Below are 23,458 nucleotides of genomic sequence, written 5' to 3'. Positions count from 1 at the left end.
CTGGCTACAGACAGCAGATTGGGGAGCGGCCTGGCTACAGACAGCAGATTGGGGAGTGGCCTAGCTACAGACAGCAGATTGGGGAGCGGCCTGGCTACAGACAGCAGATTGGGGAGCGGCCTGGCTACAGACAGCAGATTGGGGAGCGGCCTGGCTACAGACAGCAGATTGGGGAGCGGCCTGGCTACAGACAGCAGATTGGGGAGTGGCCTGGCTACAGACAGCAGATTGGGGAGCGGCCTGGCTACAGACAGCAGATTGGGGAGTGGCCTGGCTACAGACAGCAGATTTGGGAGCGGCCTGGCTACAGACAGCAGATTGGGGAGCGGCCTGGCTACAGACAGCAGATTGGGGAGCGCCGGGGCGGGGAAACGCTGGATAGGGATTTAATCTCAGCTACACAAACAGCCTGCTCTGAAAAGAGCCAAGGTTATTGTTGCAACCCAAAATAAAACACCTACATTTTGCAGAAGACGAGAGGCAGATGAGATGAGGAAGAGAAGGGAGCATACATGGAGGAGTGGTACAATGCAGAAACCATTCAGCAGAAGGAGGAATGGGTCATGCCTTTGGGTCAAGTCTAGATACAGTACCAGTCAAAAGTGTGGACACACCTACTCATTCAAGGGTTTTTCTTTATTTTTTACTATTTTCTACATTGTAGAATAATAGTGAAGACATCAAAACTATGAAATAACACATATGGAATCATGTAGTAACAAAAAAAGTGTTAAACAAATCAAAATATATGTTGTATATATGATTGTTCAAAGTAGCCACCCTTTGCCTTGATGACAGCTTTGCACACTCTTGGCAACCAGCTTCATGAGGAATGCTTTTCCAACAGTCTTGAAGGAGATCCCACATATGCTGAGCAATTGTTGGCTGCTTTTCCTTCACTCTGCGGCCCAACTCATCCCAAACCATCTCAATTGGGTTGAGGTCAGGTGATTGTGGAGTCCAGGTTATCTGATGCATCACTCCTTCACTCTCCTTCTTGGTCAAATTGCACTTACAGTCTGGAGGTGTGTTGGGTCATTGTCCTGTTGTAAAACAAATGACAGTCCCACTAAGTGCAAACCAGATGGGATGGCATATCGCTGCAGAATGCTGTGGTAGCCATGCTGGTTAAGTGTGCCTTGAATTCTAAATAAATCACCAACATTGTCACCAGCAAAGCACCCTCACACTATCACACCACCTTCTCCATGCTTCATGGTGGGAATCATATATGCGGAAACCATCCATTCACCTATTCTGCATCTCACAAAGACACGGCGGTTGGAACTGTATCATTAGTTTTGGTGTTCCTGCTCTTTTTTGAGTTAATAAACTTCAAATAGCATTCTAAATTATATCTTAAAACATTCTTCAAAAATAGTCAGAACTTTATTTACTGGTAGGAGTCTTTTTTCTTTTAACAAATCCTGAGAAATCTTCTGAATTACAAAATAGTTTGTGTTTGTTTGTGTGTGCGCCCTATCTTGATAAAAAAAAATAGGTCTCATCGCCTCGATGACTCATGACTATTTCTTTGTTTAAACGTAATCCTCCAGCCATCCAGAAAAATGTCCCACACACAGACACCAGTGCTGGCATTGCCAGCATCCATTGGCTGGGAGCATCCGTTTGTCAGCTCATCTTCCAGATCTGCAGTATGTGGGGCCTCACCCTGGCTGGATGCTTCACACTGCCAACGCTCCAGCCCAGCCAGCGATCATCTCATCTCGCAGATCAGGCCGTCGTGCTGCTCTCTTCTTGCTAAGGAATGCCAGGTAGGCTTGGTCTGGCCCGGCCCGGCCCTGGCTCCCTTCCCCCTTGGCTCCCAGTGCAGACTGGCCTATGGTAGCTAGGCAGCGCTGGCAGCTCAGCACATCTCACACTGGAGTAATTCACTTGGCTTTGGGTTACAGACATCTGCCTCTCTGCTGTCCCACTGATGCCCCCAGGGACCCTGAGAGGGGCTGATATGAGCCTCGCTGATGGGTGGGTGGGATGGGGGGGGGTGACACCCGTGCATACAAATGCAAGCACATACACATCAAACACTCAGAATGTACAGCCACATACACCTGTAGCCAAAGTTTAGTGCACATTATTAGCTTAAAAACATACTATAGGCTACTGACATTATCGCGCACCCTTGCCCACTTTCCTTACAAACCGTAAACCAATGACAAAATAAATACTTGAGAGCGGTGCACAACTTGAGTCCAACCTCAAAAACTGGAGATTGCCGGTCGCCATGGCAACACCCAGAGAGCTACTGTGGTCCCTGCGAGGCCACTCTGTACAGCCTGTCCCTGTCCGGGGAGAGGTGGAGCTGCAAGGCTTTGTGGGAGATCAGATTTCACCCACAGGGGCCCGCTCCAAAAAAATCCCTCCCCTCCTTCAGTCCTCAACTTATTCACATGCAAATTCATCTCCATCGCTGATTACGCTCGTCTTAAACCAACTGACATGTACAGCTGGAGATCAGGCCCTTGACGACAGGCAGGCTGTTACAGGGATGGAGGGGAGGACGGGTTAATGACAGTCATGTCTCTGCTGCTGTCGTCTAAACACACTGCATCATACAAGACGACAGAGAGGTTCCACAAGATCCCCATTACAGACCCAGATGGACACATGCGTCCTCACATGTCACTACGGGCTGCGCGACACACCGCAACACCTCATCCCGGTGCGCTGTTAATCGCTGTATGTAAATCAGCCAGCGCATCAAGATCAGTGTCAGTGTTCACCCATGCAGATCACCCAACACGCTACACGCACCACATGGGAATCCACCCAGGCCAACCACTAGAAGGGCTAACGCTGCGATTACAAGCAACACGTTTAGAAATTCAATATTTTCTCATATGAGAACAATCATCGGAGTGTGAGGAATAACATTAATTCATATAAAAAATAATACATATAAAAAGATAACCGTCCCTGGAAAAACTTGCACGGCCTAACTGCTGAGGCTCTGTGGTCAGTTGTTAACCTTGAGGCAGACAGGGCTGTAAGGGTAGGGGAGACAGAGTAAAGAGTTCACACAAAGGATACAAGCTCTGGTAAAGCGTCAGGCGGGACTTGACAGCTCTGCTGGCGTTGATGCAGGTGGCACGCACGAGGCTGGGTAGCAGCGTTCCGGTGACGATGGCGCCGTTGAAAAGAGGCCCAAAGAAGGGGACCTACGAGGGGAAGGAGGGAGGGAGGGAGGGAGGGAGGGAGGGAGGGAGGGAGGGAGGGAGGGAGGGAGGGAGGGAGGGAGGGAGGGAGGGAGGGAGGGAGGGAGAAAGTTACCATCTTAAATAAACGTCATAACCGTTGAATTCTTATTTTTGTCTGTGGAAGGAAAAGTGAAGACAGGACGGCCGGGCATTCGTGTGGTTGAGTCCGTTTCCGCGGTTACATGGACTCATTACAACATGATGAAACTTTGTTGCTCCGTGCTGAAACAAGCAAGGTGCTGTAGCAAACCAGTCTGGTTGCCTAGGCAACGCTCCCGCCCATGCAGCATGAGCACATGCAGTCAAGAGCGGAGGGAAGGAGAAAATGTGCGTCATAAAAATAAAAATGCTATTCAAACGCAGTACTAGTGAAACATTTGGACACACCTACTCATTCTAGGGATTTTCTTTATTTTTAACTATTTTCTACATTGTAGAATAATAGTGAAGACATCAAAACTATGAAATAACACCAAAAAAAGGTGTTAAACAAATCAAAATATATTTTCTATTTGAGATTCTTCAAAGCAGCCACCCTTTGCCTTGATGACAGCTTTGCACACACTTGGCATTCTCTCAACCAACTTCATGAGCTAGTCACCTGGAATGCATTTCAATTAACTCTGTCAGAGTGACCATTGGGTTCTTGGTCACCTCCCTGACCAAGGCCCTTCTCCCCCAATTGCTCAGTTTGGCCAGATCTAGGAAGAGTCTTCCATTTTAGAAAGATGGAGGCTATTGTGATCTTGGGGACCTTCAATGCTACAGAAATATTTTGGTACCCTTCCCAAGATCGGTACCTCGACACAATCCTGCCTCGGAACTCTACGGACAATTCCTTCGACCTCATGACTTGGTTTTTGCTCTGACATGCACTGTAAACTGTGGGACCTTAAATTGACAGGTGTGTGCCTTTCCAAATCATGTCCAATCATTTAATTTACCACAGGTGGACTACAATCAAGTTGTAGAACCATCTCAAGGATGATTAATGGAAAAAGCACCCGAGTTCAATTTCGAGTCTCACAGCAAAGGGTCTGAATACTTATGCAAATAAGGTATTTCTGTTTATTTTTAATAAATGTACTTTTTCCACGGTGTGCTCAATTAAAGACATGAAAACACATAATTGTTTGTGTGTTATTAGTTTAAGCAGACTGTGTTTGTCTATTGTTGTGACCTAGATGAAGACGAAATCTAATTTTATGAACGATTTATGCAGAAATCCAGCTATTTCCAAATGGTTCACATACTTTTTCTTGCCACTGTAGTGAGCAATATGTTTGGAACATCAAATCGCAATAAATTAGAAGTATTGAATCACATTACATATGCTATTGGCACCTAAGTATCATGATAACATTATCTTGTTGGGGTCCCTGGCAACTCCCAGCCCAATATCTAATATTGCTACAGGGTTAGATTCAAGTTTGAGTGACTTAGGACTAAGTGTTGAGCTTATTTAGCATAGAAACCACACACACACATCTAACGCAAATCAATACCGGAGAAAATACTTTGATTGAACTGTTGAACAAATACAGTGGGAGCTCTCTGTGTTTGAGAGCAGCGTGCATGTGTGTGACACATGCGTCTGTTCATGCTTTTTGGGGAGATCTTAAATCTCCTGAGTTTAATGATCATTGACCTGGAATGTGACGTGCGTGTCAGAGCCTCTCTATAAGTCCTGCTGTCTACTTGACATGGCATAGCTCATTATACAGACAGTCCCTCCACTTCAATAATTAGACTACACTTCAAACTGACAGCTAGCCCATTCAATCTCTACTGGTGTAAAAAAAAAAGAAAAAAGCCAAACTTCTAGAGGTCAACTCAGGACAATGAAGCTCTAGAACAATAAAGGGTCTGTGTAATGGGGGCCGTAGGATTCTATGGTGGAGGTTTGGGCTGCAGACTGGGTGGTTGTTGGTGGTGTCTTTCTGTCTGTCTGTGTGGATATTGGGAGGAGGCCTAGGTGGATGGCCAGACAGAGGTCTATGGGCATCATCCCCAGGTTGGCAGAGTCCTGCTGGCAGGTCAGTGGAATGAGAAAGCTGCCATGCATTCTGGCCCCATCTTTTGCTCCAACACACCAAAGCCCCTCGTTTGGCCGACACAGTCTCTTTCGGCACTCTTTAGAAGAGACTGGAGATATTGTGTGAGGTTTTCTTATAGATCTGAGATGTGGAAGTCCCAGTGACGGACTTCCAATTGTATTTTTTGGGTCACGTTTAGGATGAATATTAGAGTATACCAATCTAAGTATATAGTGCCATAAGAACATAATCACACCCGTTAATTTTTTCAACATTTTGGTGTGTTCCAGCCTGAATTTAGTGCAATTGAGATTTTTTGTCACTGGCCACACACACCCACCCACCCACCCACCCACCCACCCACCTTGTGGAATTATGCTTTTCGAAACTTTTACAAATTAATACAAAATTTAAAGCTGAAATGTCTTGAGTCAATAAGTACTCAACCCCTTTGTTATGACAAGCCTAAATAAGTTCACAAGTAAAAATGTGCTTAACAAGTCACGTTTTAAATTAATCTCATCTCTGTACCACACACATACAGATAATTGTAAGCTCCCTCAGTCGAGCAGTGAATTTCAAACACAAATTCAACCAAAGACCAATGCCTCGCAAAGAAGGGCACCTTTTGGTAGATGAAAAAATAATAAACTAGAAATAGCAGACACTGAATAAACCCCTTTGAGCGTGTGGATTTTATAAATTACCCTTTGGATCGTGCATTAATACACCCAGTCAACACAAAGATACTGCCGTTCTTCCTAACTTAGTTGCCAGAGAGGAAGGAAACCGCTCAGGGATTTCACAGTGAGGCCAATGTAACTCACTTTTTATCCTGAATACAAAGGGTTATATTTGGGGCAAATTCAATACAACACATTACTGAGTACCACTCTTCATATTTTCAAGCATAGTGGTGGCTGCATCATGGTATGGGTATGCTTGTAATTTTTAAGGATTGTGGAGTTTTTCAGAAAAAAATAAAAATAAAATGGAGCTAAGCACAGGCAAAATCCTAGTGGAAAACCTGGTTCAGTCTACCTTCCACCAGACACTGGGAGATTAACTCACCTTTCAGCAGGACAATAAAAAAGTCAAATCTATACTGGAGTTGCTACCAAGAAGACAGCGAATGTTCCGGAGTGGAACTTACAGTTTTGACTAAAATCTGCTTGAAAATCTATGGCAATACCTGAAAATGGTTGTCTAGCAATGATCGACAACCAATTTGACAGAGCAAAATATAAACATAACATGTAAAGTGTTGGTCTCATGTTTCATGAGCTGAAATAAAAGCAGACATTTTCCACACAAAAAAAAAAGCTTATTTCTCAAAAATGTTGTGCAAAAATGTGTTTACATCCCTGTGTTAGTGAGCATTTGTTCTTTGCCAAGAAAATCCATCCACCTGCCAGGTGTGTCATATCAAGAAGCTCAGGGTTTGAATACTTATCCAATCAAGATATATTAGTGTTTGATTTTTCGTATATATATATATATTTATATATTTTTTTTTTTTACTTTGGGAAAAAAAAAGTATATGCATGTATGTATATGTATGTATGCATGTATGTGTGTAATTAATATATATATATATTTTATATATTTTTTTCATAAAATATATATATATATATATATATATTAATTACACACATACATGCATACATACATATACTTCTTTTTTATACAACTGTTCACATTTTTCTTCCACTTAGAGTATTTTGTATAGATCGTTGACAAAATAAATGTTAATCCCACTTTGTAACACAAACATTTTGGGAAAAAGTCAAGGGGTGTGAATACTTTCTGAAGGCACTGTATATAATAACCTAGCCTACCGTAGATGGTTACATTGTGACCTGTAGTCTTTGACCCAGCCAGTCAGTCTATCCAGAGCTGTGTGTGCAGCGGCTCAGAACCAAGATGAAAGCTAGCTGAGCGACACTGACTGCCTCAGAGCACATACCCACAGTGAGGGTAATGGACTGGAGTGAAAGAGGAGGGCATTAGAGCGTCCATCTCAGAGTCACACAGGCAGACCAACAGACAAACAGGTAACCCACTCAACCAACAAGGCAGTCTGGAGGGACATGAGTAAGGAGAGGGGTTCTCTAAGTGAAGATCAGACAGCTTTTTCCAAACAAAGAGTTGGATATGTTGAAGCAGTGAAATGTTGAAGGAGTCCCATAATATTTGTTTAGTGCTAAAAAGACAGTAAGTAAAATAGTGTCTCCATTACACAGGTAGATTGAGTGGAAAATAATCAAGCAAGTGCAGAAACAAGCACCAAAAGCCATTTAGGTTGAGCCTGCCAGCTGATCTCTAGTACCAGTACCTGTGGTTTCTTCATGATCTGGATGAAGAATGTGTGGTTCTTCATGGGGTACACGATGATCAGCACATCTCCAAAGTCAGTGGGGATGATGCCGCGTCGGTAGTCCCTGCTGTGCTCCGACCACACTATGTGAACCTCGTCGTTGCCCAGGTGACGCAGCTGCACCAGAACAAACCACAGGGTTTAGACACGGCTACGGCGATCACAACGGTCAGAAAGAACATCTTGTTATTCCTATAGAAAGGTTTTTAATATTAGGTTAGAGATTACCACAGCTCTGGATGTTGTGACAAAGCTTCTTATCATTTGAATTTCCACTGGAAATTCAAACCACAAAAAACATTAAATTGAGCATTTTAAAACCAATCATTGAAATTAACTTTACTCCAAAGACATAAAATTGCATCCAATTTCCATGTTCTATTCATAAATACAAATGAAGTTAGGACAGAAATTACACAAATGACAGGAAATTGTCAGATAGTTAATGTACTGTAGAACTCTTTTTCAACCAAGGCAGAGGGGAAGTGAGAGAACAGTCTTCCCTCGGTATTGTGGCTGACATGGACATTGAGTGATGGGTTTAAGGGCGGCTATTCCAACCTCACTGGCCTTTACCCATCACTCGTGGGGAAACCTGTTTTTTTGTTTGTGACCTGGATAAGGATAAACTGGGCCTAGTAAGGGTTAGACAAAAAAAAAACTCCTGTCCCTGATTATGTGGCAACATCAAGGCCTTGCCTCCTCACCGACTGACTCACTTAGAGGAGGAAAACATCTGCCAATGTACTTGGGTCTAATGAGCCATTAAGAAAACATGGCCTCGCCACCCAAAAAATTGCAATTAGTACATTCTATTATAAGCCCTTAATTATGGTAATGGGATAATGTTCAACAAATCCACAACACAGTGATTGAACACCGTGCTCCCTGGTTCATCTCATCTGTACAAGGATCAATGGCTCCAGGTCAGGTCAGGTCAGGTTGGCACAAATTAACCAAGAATGTTGAATATGCATGTCGAGGTTACCGACAAAAATCCTAAGGATTTTAATTAACATTTGAATATTACACTGAACCAAAATATAAAACGCAACATGTAAAGTGTTGGTCCCATGTTTCATGAACTGAAATAAAAGATCACACACATTTTCCATACACACAAAAACATTATTTCTCTCAAATTATGTGCACACATTTGTTTACATCCCTGTTAGCGAGCAATTGTCCTTTGCCAAGATATTCCATCCACCTGCCAGGCGTGGCATTTTAAGAAGCTGATTAAACATCCATAAGTACACAGGTGCACCTTGTGAGGGGGACAATAAAAGGCCACTCTAAAATATGCAGTTTTATTACACAACACAATGCCACAGATGTCTCAAGTTTTGAGGGAGTGTGCAATTGTCATGCCGACTGCCGGAATGTCCACCAGAACTGTTGGCAGAGATTTTAATGTTCTAATTTCTCTCCGGTGGGTGAGTGGTTTGCTGATGTCACCATTGTGAACAGAGTGCCCCGTGGTGATGGTGGGGTGATTGTATGGGCAGGAATAAGATATGGACAACAAACACAATTGCATTTTATCCATGGCAAGTTGAATGCACAGAGATACCATGACGAGATCCTGAGGCCCATTGTGAGGCCCATTTCCTTTAAGGTATCTGTGACCAACTGATGCATATCTATATTCCCAGTCATGTGAAATCCATAGATTAGGGCCTAATGAATTTATTTCAATTGACTGATTTCCTCATCTAAACTGTAACTCAGTAAAAGACCAGGGGATGTGATTAGGAGTCAGGAGAACATGGAAAGTCAGGAAAGAGAGGATATTGGTTTGTGGGTAGGTAGATTTCAATGATAGAGGGGGATGTGAGAAAGGCAGGAAATTCTGATTAAATCAGGTGAAGAATCACATCCCTGAAGTTATGTGTGCCAATAGAATCACACCTGTGTGTGGCCTAAGTCAAAGGCCCTTGTCCAATTAACCCTCAATGACCTCCCATCCACACAGCACAGCAGGCCTCTCAGCAGCGCAAGTGCTCCATTCTAAAAACACAGAGCTCAGTTAAGCCCTGGTGCTGGTTATGAGTGTGGGGCCGGCCGAGCGCCCCCTGCTCTGACATTAGGACCCTACGTGGCCTGACCCCCACCTCCCAGATCGCTCCAACAATCGCATTACTACAGCCAGCTGCTGCTAGGCGCTGCACCACTCTGCCCTAAAGCCCACAATTGGATTGGAGGAATTTATGTTTTTTTTCCATTTTCCTTCTTGGTGTAGCTTGGGGCCCATTGATTCTTTCCCTCAGACACTCTGGCCAGCGAAAGCGTCGCCCTAACCCACCCGACACAGTATGCAGTTAAGAGCAGGCGGTTGGGCGAGGCTGAAAGTTTTATTTGTAAATTGACTGAGAAACTTCCTGCCCGATAAAGCCTCTTTTTCATCCCAATTTTTTATCCCCCTCCCTCCCGTCCCTGTTAGCCTACACACGCGCCGCCGAGCTGCCAATATCTGTCTCGCCTTGGCTAGCGCGGGGTTCTGGAAAGAGTGGGGTGCAATTACAGGGGCTCCCAATCAAATGAATCGAAGCGGGCCGAAGGCATGCGCCGACCCCTCCAGCGCCTCACACCAGCTAGCCAAAATCAAACTAATTTCCGCAGCCGCTGAGCACAGGTTCAGTATGGGGTCGGTGTAGGGTTGTTTTTTTTAGGGGGAGAAGGGCAGATGTGTCGATGGAGGTTGGGGGTATATATGAGGATGGCCTGATGAATTTCCTCTCTCCGTGGGACAGCATATGAGAAGACTGGTGGCTCGGGCAGGGGCCTCGCGGCTCATTTCTCCATGCTAACTGCTGCTGGTGTGCTATAGCCAGGGAAACCGCTGAAGCACCATCGATCGCTCCCGCAGTCACAGCCGGAATGGGATAAAAACGTCCTGCAGGCATCGGCCCGGCGCCTGCACTGACAGGGACAGCTAATGGCTGAATCTGGGCCCCGGTCACAGCACCCAGGGAGGGGGGAACAGGTCTGGGAATCACGGTCATTACCATAGCCACACATGCCCCTTCTTACACGCCTGCTTCTCTCTCTCTACTCCTCTTCCCGCCCAGAGATTACTAATCAGTGCCAGAACCCAGGAGTTACACCACCTGACCTCAGTTTAGCACAGATTGAAGACCCAAGACGGCACACAGACAGACAGGGCACGGCTCGGAGGCCATTTCACTCTGTATACACTGTGTTTGGAGCCTAGTTTTGTACGCAGACATTACATTGTTTGAAGGACTGCGGACCTTGCTACATTATTAGTGTAGTGATAGGTATTTAAAACAGTTTAGGTTAAGGAGCTTTTTCAGTCAATGGCAAACCAACAAACACGTTTTTATTGTTGATTGTCTTCCCTTTTGCAGGCTTTTCTGACGTTAACTTCTTGGATCTAGAGGGAGTAATAGTACCTTTTTGGTGAGGCAGTCGTCCGAGTTGGACGGCATGCGTGTGGACACATGCAAGATGACTTCCACCGTGGAGGTAGCGTAGTATGGAGCAGTGTGTCCTGTGCTGCCGTTCCTCTGAAGCCCTCCCATGAAGCCACAGTGGGTGGCTAGATCAACCTGAAGGCACACAACACGGTTAGGAGAGTGATGTCAGTGTGTGAGAGCGAGACGAGAGATACGGCAGGGGTGTGTGTACCTCCCATCCCAGGCCAGACACAAAGTCTTCGTAGGCCTGGCTGCCTGCGCTGTTGGACAGGATGGAGCACTTATCTTCCTGACCCTCTCCGATGTAGAACACAGCGATCTTGTGCGTCTCTCTGCTGTAAGACGAAACACACAAGACTTGTTGTTAGAACAATGGCCCTGATGATGTTACACTGTTCTACATCGGTTTGAAATGATTTCGACTGGTATGATGAATTGTGGGCGGATATCTGGATATTCTAAATGTGTGTGGTTTTGGTAGCATACGTTTTTAACCTGAGCACGGCTGCGAGATGGTGAGGCGCTCTATTGCTGCAGCTGTGGAGTGGCTGGTGATTTGGGAGTGAGCAGATGGAGGCAGAGAGAGAGACGCAACTTGGCTACAAATCAAGACTAGCTAACGTATAACAGGCGCAATGTTATTTATCATTCCATATAACAGTGCTTGTCGGTCTTGACTGGAGTAGCCTAGAGAATCTAGAATCTATCGCCTACCTGTTTGGTTGCTCGTTGTAGCCTACTCCTCATTTCGCTAACTTTTAATTCCGTATTTGTAGTCCATATCGCATTGCATTCGTGAACTCTCACTACACATGTTGCCTCTGTGGCATTGATTGGCATACATTCACAAACTCCCCCCGAAGGCAACCAGTCATTTTCATGGGGCGCATATCATACAATCTACGTTTTTTTGTTGTTGCTTTTATTACCTTAATAATTTGAATATATCCTTGTATGTAACAATGCCACATTAATATTGTAATTTAATTTAGAAAAATCCTTTGTGTTACAATAGGCCTATAATATTTTTCTCTCAGTATTTTAATATCCGTGCACATCCCTACTCCACACTCAACCCTGTTAAGATCAGCGTGCTCTGAAATGTGAACCACACACCTCCAAACGTACACCTCCACACAATACTGCAAATATGGTCTAATATTAGAGCAGCGTGTGTGTTAGAGTGAGTGCACAATAGTATGTGTGTTTACTTTCCCCATACCCCCCAGCCTCATGTGACAAACAAAACAAGTGCAGAGTTCCACCCATGTGCTTCAGTGTTGCCATGGTGGTGCATGGCTCTGTGTTAAATCGGGGGAATTTTGCATGTTTCGACACAGGTTGCCATGAGCGGCCCAGGTATGCTCGCTGGTCTGGCAGAATGAGGCCCGATCCTGGGGGCATTCTTTAATAAGCCCCGGTCATTAACAGTGTGGAGTGCCTATTGATCGCTGTGCGAGTGTGTGCTGCCGAGCTGTGATCAGCCTGAGACGGTGTGGATTAGGAGGAGAGAAGTGTGGAGCTGTTTTAATACGTGTCGCCTTGAGAGTGTGATCTTTACTGATTTTGAGGAAAGGATGCTTCATTAGTGGGCTTAGGTTCAGAGAAATGGCGGATATGGAATGCAGGCTTAACTAAAATTTAGCCAGCTGAAATCTAGGTTGGTTTATTTAAAAAAAAAAAAAAAAGGTTTTCATTGGAAATTAAACACTATGATACATCATTCAGTAAAAAGTATTATTATTATTATTTTTAATACCTAACAAGAAGCACATCATGTGTACCAATGTTATCTAGGGATACAGTGTGTGCTGAAGAGGCCCTAAATAATTAGCGGGTAGGAACATACCACTGCCTGGAATCCAAATTCTTCAATTCTCTCAAGAGTTTAGAGTTCTTCTTCAGGAGATGAAAACTTTTCCTGAAAAGGAACAAACAAAACTGAACTTGAATGCACCCATTGACAATTAGAATTTTCAAAAATATCAACCAGATGGTACTTTACAGTGTACCAATGCAAAGCTTGTGCCTGTTAATTATTATTTGAATGGTAAAAGACAGACTGAAAGTAGGATAGGAAAGTTTCATGTTTTCAGTTGGGTTTTTGGTCTGAGGAATAACAGGTGTAGACGTTTAAATTGGGCTCGGAGACATTACTAATCTACTGGAGGGGGTCTCTGCTTCCTTCCCCAGAGGTGCGAGCCTCTCATTACAAGGATGCCACCTGTCGAGGTGGACCTGAGTGAAAACAGTTGGGCACAGTTGCCCTGTGGAGAGAAGATTAACAGGCTACACACCCTGCCATGCCTTTCCGGCCTTTCTTGTTCTCTCTCTCTGCGAGGTATTCTCCTAACTAGTCTACAGCTGTGTTCGTGGTGGTGTTGTGCTCGGCTCTGTACCTGTGGTCCCATGAGTTCATGCCCAGGTCGTTGAGTAGCAGTCTGCAGAAGTAGAAAGGGGCTTTGGGCTCCTGTGGAGTGGGTTCTCTCTGGCTGGCGGCCTTGACGCTCACGTCTGCATTCCACCTCTTCACCTGCTCTTCTTCCTGCTGTGTCTGCCTGAGGATGGCCTCCACGATGGCCCCCTCCAGCTCCAGGTTCATCCCACAGGGAGAGGGGGCTGGCTGGTTGAGCCTCAGCCGGGGCTGGGGCAGGCACTCCGGGCTGCTGTTGCCAAGGTTCTCCAGGAGTTGGTCCAGGACATCTACCTCCTCACAGCCTGACTGGGAGTCCCAGCCTGGGGGGTAGGAGAGCTCAGAGGTCCCCGGTGAGGTGGTCTTGGTGGTGGAGTGGTTGGAGTTTTCACTCGCCTGATGCATCCCACTGACTCCCTCCTGGGTGCGGTAGAGAACCCCTCCGTCCCAGGAGTACTTTCCAGAGATGTCCCTGACGATGACGCGTACCTGGGAGGAGTTGTCGTGGGGTTCCCCTGGACCAGAGGGCTCCGAGGGCACCTGGAGGTAGGACACCAGGGTGCTGTCGTTGAACACAAACAGCTGCAGGTTGGGGCTCTTGAACACCTCAGAGGAGAGCTCTGATGACTCCACAAAGGGGTTGTCGTGGTTCTCACTGACCAGGCTGTGTAGGAGGGCGGGACCACCGCTGAGGGGATGGTGGCCCAGGTGGTTCACAAGGTGGGTCATGATCATCCGTGCTGTCAGAGGGATCAGCTCCACGTTCCGCCTTTTCTTCTCTGTAGGGCAGAGACAAACCATTTCAAAGTCCGCGTGCAGTCGCCAGATGTGATCAGTGTATTTCATACAGTGGAGTCAGGATACAGAATTGAACACCTTGAACTTGGGCCGCCGTCTTTCTGAACCACATTACCACGGGCAGACGTGCTCTCAATCCGTTCACCTTTTCAACACAAAGCTAGCTTACCCATTATAAATCACTAATGGGGTCGTTTTTCATTTCTCACAATGGCACACCTCTGCCGCAAGTAGGTAGCATCTAATCATAGGAGACGACTTTGAAAAGGCTATTGAGTCTGTTACAACGGCAGGAGAGAAAAGACCAGCAGGGTGCTAATGAGACGGACAAGTTTAAAGCAACAGTGAACAGAGCACTACTCCCCCGAATCAGATCTATGTAAATGATCCACATGCTCAGGACGACGCCAAAATGAAAAAGGGATACCATGTTACGACGTGGGGAAAACAAGACAAGCTCTGCATAGTGACAGTGCTATCAATACCATCATGGCTCATCAAAGTGGAGAAAGCTCTTTAGAGAGCGGGCGGTGCGCCGCATTGTAGATGCACGGGGCCTTTGATGAGACTTAATCAATGTGAGCTGAAAGGGAAATGCATAGTGCTCTTTGGCTGGTCTTCTGAGGCCGTTTGTTATTTCTATCTGGACTTTGTAGCGCTGTATGAAAAGTAATGACATAAGCTAGATATTTCAGCTAGGCTTCGCCAACATTGCATCAACGGGTAGGTTCTTGTTGTTGAAACAACGGACTTCTGGATGAGCAGAGGAATACTCTAATACATAACCTAATGACACTACAAGGTCACTAATAAAAATCATTTTTAGATGTCTCTTTTATAAATGGGCCCTCTCTCTGGGGCAGAGCGCTAATGCCTACCTCTTAAAACATTCCATTCCATGAGTTAGTCTCGTCAATGTTAGTTAAAAACATTTACATTTAATGGAGTAGCAAGCTCCAAATGGAAGGGAACATATTAAAGGTTACATCGCCATGTAGTTCACCCACTGCTCATTTCCCAGGTGGTTTGGAAGAGGAAGAGTAATGTAGAAAACCAACAGCAGCAGCTAGGCACACACACCTTAGATGACAGGGCACTCACAAGCATTCTCGCTCTCTGTCACACACACACACACACACACTGTCACACACACACACGCGCACGCACACACACAAACACACTCTGTCACACAAATGCACACTCTCTGTCACAAACGCACACTCTCTGTCACACAAACAGCCCTCCTTTCATTTCGCCGTCAGCCCAGCGCAATCTCCCACACAGCAGGTATTAAACGGGTGGCACCTCGTCTCCCCATTCTGCCCCACGCTGTGCTGGAGACAGTAGTGAGGCCGGTGACGGCGGCGAGGTCTCTGGTCTCCTTACCCTCGGCCACGGTGAGCAGGCTGCCCAAGTCTGCAGCGGTGTGCGAGAGAAGGGGCTCTGAGCTCTGGACCTGGCCCAGCATGAGGAAGGGGTCGTAGTCAGTGGAGAGGTCAGACAGACTCAGGAGGTAGTGGCTCTGCTGGGTGTGCAGGTTGGAGCCAGAGACACAGCAGTGTAGCACCTACGGGACAGAGGGTAGGAGTTAAAAACACCACAGGAGAAAGACAGTGGGAGCCTTGCATGCAGTCACTGCTGTGGTTTCTTTTTGTGGCTTGCTGCACAGCATCAACAAATACATGGTACTCAGAAATTAGACACATTGCACACTCATACAAACAGTACTCAGTCTGCCTGAGAGTTACAGAATATCAGTTGGGACTGGCCGGCAGCGGGAGACAGTGAACACCTGAACAACATTGACCTTCCAGTAACTGAAACAGAGTAAGGAAGTAACTAGGCAAGTCAATGTAAAAGGATACAGTAATCTCAAACGCAGACGTTCCGGGTAGGGACGCGAGCATTGAATGGTTCAGGCACATACGTAGGGGTACTATATGGTCTGTTGCCATGGTGAGCCTCCACCTGAGGGAGAAGAGGTGCTTCACTGCCACATCTCTCCTGTGATGAGTGAGTATCGATCTGCATAACAGATGGTGCGGCATCTGTCCGTTGGTTTGGCAGGGCTAGATAAGATGTGGTAGTCCAGTTGATTACACTGATTGGCCAGGTTACCTCTGTTTGATTTAATTAAAGACTTTATCCCTCTGCTCATGTTGCCACAAACAAGCACCCGCACCCGCATGCACACACAAACTCAGACACTCACACAAACACCTATGTTTGGAAGTAGGTGGAAGTATGTAAATGATAAGTTGTCTACTGGTTTTTGTCAAAGTAGGTTTTTGTTTATTGTAAAAATAAATAAAAAAATGTAAAAAGGAAAATAACATTTGGAAGCTACGCCTGACATACCAGACAACAGCAACTGTGGGGCCTCTCACACTGAGAGGGTGGACTTGGTAAACCCATTGTGGAGGCTGGTCTATGTAAATGAATGGCTAATCCCATTCAAAACACACACACACACACACACACACACACACTTGGCTGAGCCTCAGAGGAGAGGTGCAGGTCCTGTCATCTGAAACAGTATTGTGTGGGGAAATGCAGACAGTATGTGGATTATAATGCCTTACAGTCCTCTGGGCATGGGGGGGGGGGGGGGGGGGGGTTTATGGTGAAAAGACCAGAACCAAACAGCTGCCACACCAAAGCCCCAAAGTGGTTCCTCTGTGGACGGGGGAAAAAAAGCTTCTGCTTGCTTGACGACTAAGTGGCTGCACCTCGCATAGCAACAGTTCCAGGAAGGTAACACATACCCGAACAAACATGGATACGTGTAGACACATATGCACACACACTCATGGATGCACAAAAAACATGTACACAAGCAAACACACAACAACAGAGCGAGGGTGCAGCTGCTGAGGCAGGCAGAGAGCAGATGGAGTACGCGGCATGGAGGTCCAGTGAACCAATAAGGTCCAGAGCAATCATGCCTTTTGCACAGACCAGCCTCATGCTGTTAAGACACAAATACACCAACTACCGAGCTCAAATCCTCAGCAGAGGTGCAGAAATGTTCCATCTTTATTCATCAGCGTATGAATGGGTCACTTTTAAGTTGAATCTGTTCATTGACGATTTGGTATGAGAAACAACTAAATAGTTACTATAACAAATCCAAAAGAGATGCACAAACTAGACAAAACGCTCTACTCATTTTGTGAGGTTTACTGGTATGTAAATGAGTGCCTAGCTGAAAAGACAGAATAAAATATTTTAAATAAAAAAACATTTTGGGGGGGTATAGTTTAAAGTCCATTTGGTATGGGAGACCAGTAGAGACGTGTATTTTGTGTGATTGCGATATTTTTCTGGTTTTATTACATTAAATGTTGTCCAAATATAAAACAAGAGGACCAGCATTTCAGTAAGGTCAGGGTAACGCTGATTTACCAATGATGATACTAAAAAGGGACACTTTACTTGTGTGTGCACAATAGAACCACCAATGAAATGTATTTATTTCCTACATAGCAGCTGCAGTCTCTCCCATATTAAGAGATATTCAACTCAAAAAGTAGACAGGCTTTTAAATCCAGGCTTATCAAGAGGACAAAGGCATATTTAAATAATTTGACCATTTCTTATCAGGGTTGACATCCAAATAAAGGTGTCTTTGACCGCATCTGTCAAACCTCCACTGAATAATACCTCATTTCTCAGCCTCTTCCTCTGCGTTTAATCACAAAATCATTATTTTTTTTAAACATTTATTTTACCTTTATTTAACTAGGCAGGTCAGTAAAGGAACAAATTCTTATTTTCAATGACGGCCTAGGAACAGTGTTTACCTTGTCAGCTCTGGGATTCGATCTTGCAACCTTTCGGTTACTAGTCCAATGCTCTAACCACTAGGCTACCTGCCGCCCCAAATAAGGATTCAAACACCCAATCGGGGAAAAAGTCAGATAAAGTACTTCCCTGTTATAAATGTATGTTTTTGAGTATCACATGTGCATTACCAAACAGGTGAGGTAGTTTGGTGGACATTCTCACATAACAGTAGAAACTGGAAGCAAAAATTGGATACTTAATTTCCAAGGCGGCATAGAACACATTTTAAGTGTCAAATAGGGCTTCTGAAGAGGGCTGTGTTGGGGGTTAGACAAATTCCTATGACACTATTCTTTTCTTTTACCCACCCTGTAGATGTAGTCGAGCAGAGGGGCCTTGTGGGATGTGGGGTCCTCCAGCACGGGCATGGTGATGGGCTCCAGCAGCATACTCAGGGGCATGGCCATGCACCAGTCCAGCAGGCACAGCAGCAAAGACACCATTAGCTGAGTCACACAAAGAGAGGAGAGGCTTTTCCATTAGCCCAGTGCCCTCCACACACACAATGAAGCCTCATGCAGGCAAATATAATTAGTAAAGCAGCTAGGGAGGAGATGAGCAATGGTGAGAGGTAAGGAGGGACTCAAAGTGAGAGTCAGGGCTGGAGAGAGAGAAAGAGACAGAAAGCAGGAGGGGGGGAGACAGAACAAGATTCCTGAGCAAATGCACTTGCTACATCTAGAAAGAAAGGGTCCTTCAGACTTCAGCCATTTTATGCTCGTTCAATTTCCTGTACCTTTTTGTCAGCCTCCACTGTCGAGTGCTCTGCGCTCGGCAACAGAAATGCTATAGTGGCCACAAAGATCTGCATGGGACAAAAAAAAACAAGATATGGATACTTTGACGACATGTTTTTCGCGAGTGATAGTGAATATGCATGTCTCATATCAGGAAGGTGAAGAGGAGCTGTGTTAACCTGCCTCAATGATTTTCTTTGGGAGAGAGCGCTCTAGCCTCTGGAGGTGTTCCCAGTGAGAGATGAGGAGCTGGAACAGGTCACAGGCTACCTGAGCCACAGCTTTGTTCCCAAACTGACCAGAGAAGGGACAGGAGAGCAAGATATCCAGGTTAAAAACTCTGGGAAGTCGTAGGATGAGTAGTTGTACAAAACTAGGATGGGGACCATCTGGCACAACAGAAAAACGTATGAAAATGTATTGGTTCTGCAATGACCTTTCTTTCAAACTACAGTTCATTAATGGACTGACTGGCAGACAGCTGAACATAGTGATTTGGAATTCAGGGCACAGAAATGGAACTTCCTGTTTTCTGGCTGAGTGCCTCTTGACATATAACAAGGGTAGACAATGCAGAAATGGCCCAACACAAAAAGAGGCCGTGAGAGTTTAGCACCTGCTTTTAGAAAAGCAGCCCTCCCTTGCCTCCACCCCCCCAACATCTCCTTTATTTTGGGCCAGCTGAGTGTGTGTCAAGTTGGGTTGGGAAGTGATTACTGCGCCATTAGAGAGAAGGACTGCAATAGTAGTAAACTAGAGGGGAGATGTGGTTTCTTAAATTGGCCTGCATCCACTGAGCGAGTGGCCTGGAAATTACGCCACAGCCCTCGAGCTCTTTCCCCTCCCCCAAAAAACAGAAAGCACTAGTTCCCTCTGCATCTAACCACCGATAGACAGGGGAGCAGAGGTCTTCAAAAATAATATGTTTCAGTCACACCACAGAGCATGTTGTCACTCACAGGCGCTGACGCATAAAACGCACTGACCTTTAGTGTTACGCCCAGAACATTGATGGCATCCTCGACCTGGTGGTGAATATTCTGCTGCATCAGCTCCTCACATACCCACAGGCCCAGACTACATACAGCTATACACCTAGAACACACAGCAGACCAGTGAGAATACTGATATACGCTATGGGACCATTTACTCACTTTCTGGTGTTGTATCTCTGTTCAATTTCACTACCACAATTCATCAAATATTTTATTTCAATACACTACTTATTTGAAATATGAACCATAATCCACTCGATACAAAATCAGTCCCATTGCTTCTAAACCACCTTTATTCTGCACCCCTAACCCTCCATACCTGGCCGCTTCATAGGGTTCATTCCGTGCCGTTTTCAGTAAGATGTTGACCAGATAGTCCTGAAGGGAGAGGGCAGAGAGAAGACATGATAATGATCAATCCACTTCACATACCATCCAAACATTCCATCTTATCCATCAAAGTACACATTTTGTAACTACAGGGAACTGCTATAAAAACATTTTTTAAATGGGTTTGCTGTCTGAGTATTTACTAAAAGGTCAAAAGGACATGGAAGAACTCTGAATACCTTGATGTCCTCGTTCCCGACGACGATGTCATCAGTTCCGGGAACGGTCTGCAGTAGTGGAATCTGCAGGTAAAGGTTGGGAAAACAGACCAGCGACCCAAGGACGGTCTGTGCTTCTATCCTCGGAGCCTTTCAGAGGAAAATAAAAGACTTCCATCATCACGGCTACAGAACATGAAACATTACGCTTCCTGGAAATTCATCCAAGAGCGGCTGCCTTATGGCCTTGTGTTGAATTCAACACACTCCAATCTGAACTTCAGAATGATGTTCAGTACAATATGTTTAATGACAAATGTTATTACATCAAATACTGCATTTTAATATTTACATTAGCCAATTGATATAATTCAGTTGTAGCGATTACAACGTAAGACTTGTCATATTGTGAGTGTGTAGACCTGCGTACCTCGGAGGAGTCGTTGCTGAGGACGCGTGCTGCAGCGGTGATGAAGTCTCCCACCAGCATGGTGAAGCCAGGCAGGCCCAGGAAGAAGAAGCGCGGGGAAAAGGAACGGATCACCGTGTTCAGAACGTCCTGGGAGGGATCACACACACAAATACCACACAGATGGTTATGGTCAATGGATTGATTGGTTGAATGATCAGTAAAACCACACCTGTTTTGTAAGCAGGTTGCATGTATTTCTGAGTGTATTTGTGGGAATGGACAGGCACTGAGCTCTGGAAAGGAATGGTAGCATAGTAGTCCTTCCAAAATTAGCATAAACATGACAACAGTGCACTCAGGAGTGCACCTAATTTCACAGTCCATCTTATACAAAAACAAAAAATTGAGTGGGAATGAGGTGGAGGAGGAAAAGAGAGGGGAACGAGGTGGAGGAGGAAAAGAGAGGGGAATGGGAGAAAGAGGCAACAGCAGATGGGTTGATAACAGCACAAAGGGGGGAGAATGGTGGAACAAAAGACCTGCAACTTTCCACACACGCACGTAATTAAAGCCAGGGATAAGGTATTGTTCAGGTACACAGTGCGCTCTCTGTGCCAGATGGGTGCTGACATTAAAGAGGGATTTCTCTATACGTGGGCAGATAGTACAGCTCCATAATAACAATGGTCGACGACCATCTTATTACCCCGATGTCAAAGTACAGCCATGTTGCCTTAAATGTCAGGAGTGAACTGAAATTCTTTATGAGATAAGAATGGAAAGGCCTACATAAGGGGAGACTGGTTGGCCCGCTTATCTTTGTTAAGTCAGTTTGTGTGTGTGTGTGTGTATATATATGTATGTGTGTGTGTGTGTACAGTGCCTTGCGAAAGTATTCGGCCCCCTTGAACTTTGCAACCTTTTGCCACATTTCAGGCTTCAAACATAAAGATATAAAACTGTATTTTTTTGTGAAGAATCAACAACAAGTGGGACACAATCATGAAGTGGAACGACATTTATTGGATATTTCAAACTTTTTTAACAAATCAAAAACTGAAAAATTGGGCGTGCAAAATTATTCAGCCCCTTTACTTTCAGTGCAGCAAACTCTCTCCAGAAGTTCAGTGAGGATCTCTGAATGATCCAATGTTGACCTAAATGACTAATGATGATAAATACAATCCACCTGTGTGTAATCAAGTCTCCGTATAAATGCACCTGCACTGTGATAGTCTCAGAGGTCCGTTAAAAGCGCAGAGAGCATCATGAAGAACAAGGAACACACCAGGCAGGTCCGAGATACTGTTGTGAAGAAGTTTAAAGCCGGATTTGGATACAAAAAGATTTCCCAAGCTTTAAACATCCCAAGGAGCACTGTGCAAGCGATAATATTGAAATGGAAGGAGTATCAGACCACTGCAAATCTACCAAGACCTGGCCGTCCCTCTAAACTTTCAGCTCATACAAGGAGAAGACTGATCAGAGATGCAGCCAAGAGGCCCATGATCACTCTGGATGAACTGCAGAGATCTACAGCTGAGGTGGGAGACTCTGTCCATAGGACAACAATCAGTCGTATATTGCACAAATCTGGCCTTTATGGAAGAGTGGCAAGAAGAAAGCCATTTCTTAAAAGATATCCATAAAAAGTGTCGGTTAAAGTTTGCCACAAGCCACCTGGGAGACACACCAAACATGTGGAAGAAGGTGCTCTGGTCAGATGAAACCAAAATGGAACTTTTTGGCAACAATGCAAAATGTTATGTTTGGCGTAAAAGCAACACAGCTGAACACACCATCCCCACTGTCAAACATGGTGGTGGCATCATCATGGTTTGGGCCTGCTTTTCTTCAGCAGGGACAGGGAAGATGGTTAAAATTGATGGGAAGATGGATGGAGCCAAATACAGGACCATTCTGGAAGAAAACCTGATGGAGTCTGCAAAAGACCTGAGACTGGGATGGAGATTTGTCTTCCAACAAGACAATGATCCAAAACATAAAGCAAAATCTACAATGGAATGGTTCAAAAATAAACATATCCAGGTGTTAGAATGGCCAAGTCAAAGTCCAGACCTGAATCCAATTGAGAATCTGTGGAAAGAACTGAAAACTGCTGTTCACAAATGCTCTCCATCCAACCTCACTGAGCTCGAGCTGTTTTGCAAGGAGGAATGGGAAAAAATGTCAGTCTCTCGATGTGCAAAACTGATAGAGACATACCCCAAGCGACTTACAGCTGTAATCGCAGCAAAAGGTTGCGCTACAAAGTATTAACTTAAGGGGGCTGAATAATTTTGCACGCCCAATATTTCAGTTTTTGATTTGTTAAAAAAGTTTGAAATATCCAATAAATGTCGTTCCACTTCATGATTGTGTCCCACTTGTTGTTGATTCTTCACAAAAAAATACAGTTTTATATCTTTATGTTTGAAGCCTGAAATGTGGCAAAATGTTGCCAAGTTCAAGGGGGCCGAATACATTCGCAAGGCACTGTGTGTGTGTGTGTGTGTGTGTGTGTGTGTGTGTGTGTGTGTGTGTGTGTGTGTATATATGTGTGTGTGTGTGTGCACAGACAAAATCCAGGCCCGGGAACACCTGCCTTCTGGGTAGCTGTAAATGTGTGTAAATCAGG

General features: G+C 45.1%; 1 protein-coding gene across 6 annotated transcripts in view; it reads right to left on the bottom strand.

Moving 5' to 3' along the window:
• Positions 1 to 23,458, bottom strand: part of ralgapa2 (Ral GTPase activating protein catalytic subunit alpha 2) — a 163,140-nt gene that overhangs the window by 45,861 nt on the left and 93,821 nt on the right. For all 6 annotated transcript variants that reach the window (XM_036962847.1, XM_036962850.1, XM_036962846.1 and 3 more), the window contains 14 exons: positions 20,839 to 20,967; positions 20,430 to 20,558; positions 20,180 to 20,238; positions 19,852 to 19,960; positions 19,049 to 19,159; positions 18,865 to 18,933; positions 18,437 to 18,574; positions 15,669 to 15,849; positions 13,471 to 14,263; positions 12,921 to 12,992; positions 11,283 to 11,406; positions 11,048 to 11,203; positions 7,590 to 7,748; positions 3,052 to 3,179 (listed from right to left, as the gene is read on the bottom strand). In XM_036962847.1, coding sequence (XP_036818742.1) covers positions 3,052 to 3,179; positions 7,590 to 7,748; positions 11,048 to 11,203; positions 11,283 to 11,406; positions 12,921 to 12,992; positions 13,471 to 14,263; positions 15,669 to 15,849; positions 18,437 to 18,574; positions 18,865 to 18,933; positions 19,049 to 19,159; positions 19,852 to 19,960; positions 20,180 to 20,238; positions 20,430 to 20,558; positions 20,839 to 20,967 — 2,357 coding nt within the window. The remainder of the gene's footprint in view (positions 1 to 3,051; positions 3,180 to 7,589; positions 7,749 to 11,047; positions 11,204 to 11,282; positions 11,407 to 12,920; positions 12,993 to 13,470; positions 14,264 to 15,668; positions 15,850 to 18,436; positions 18,575 to 18,864; positions 18,934 to 19,048; positions 19,160 to 19,851; positions 19,961 to 20,179; positions 20,239 to 20,429; positions 20,559 to 20,838; positions 20,968 to 23,458) is intronic.

Source organism: Oncorhynchus mykiss, chromosome 25 (genome assembly GCF_013265735.2).
Source record: "Oncorhynchus mykiss isolate Arlee chromosome 25, USDA_OmykA_1.1, whole genome shotgun sequence".
In the NCBI taxonomy this organism is placed as follows: domain Eukaryota; kingdom Metazoa; phylum Chordata; class Actinopteri; order Salmoniformes; family Salmonidae; genus Oncorhynchus; species Oncorhynchus mykiss.
The sequence above is the reverse complement of the archived record's forward strand: the minus strand, read 5'-3'. Positions and strand labels throughout refer to the sequence as shown.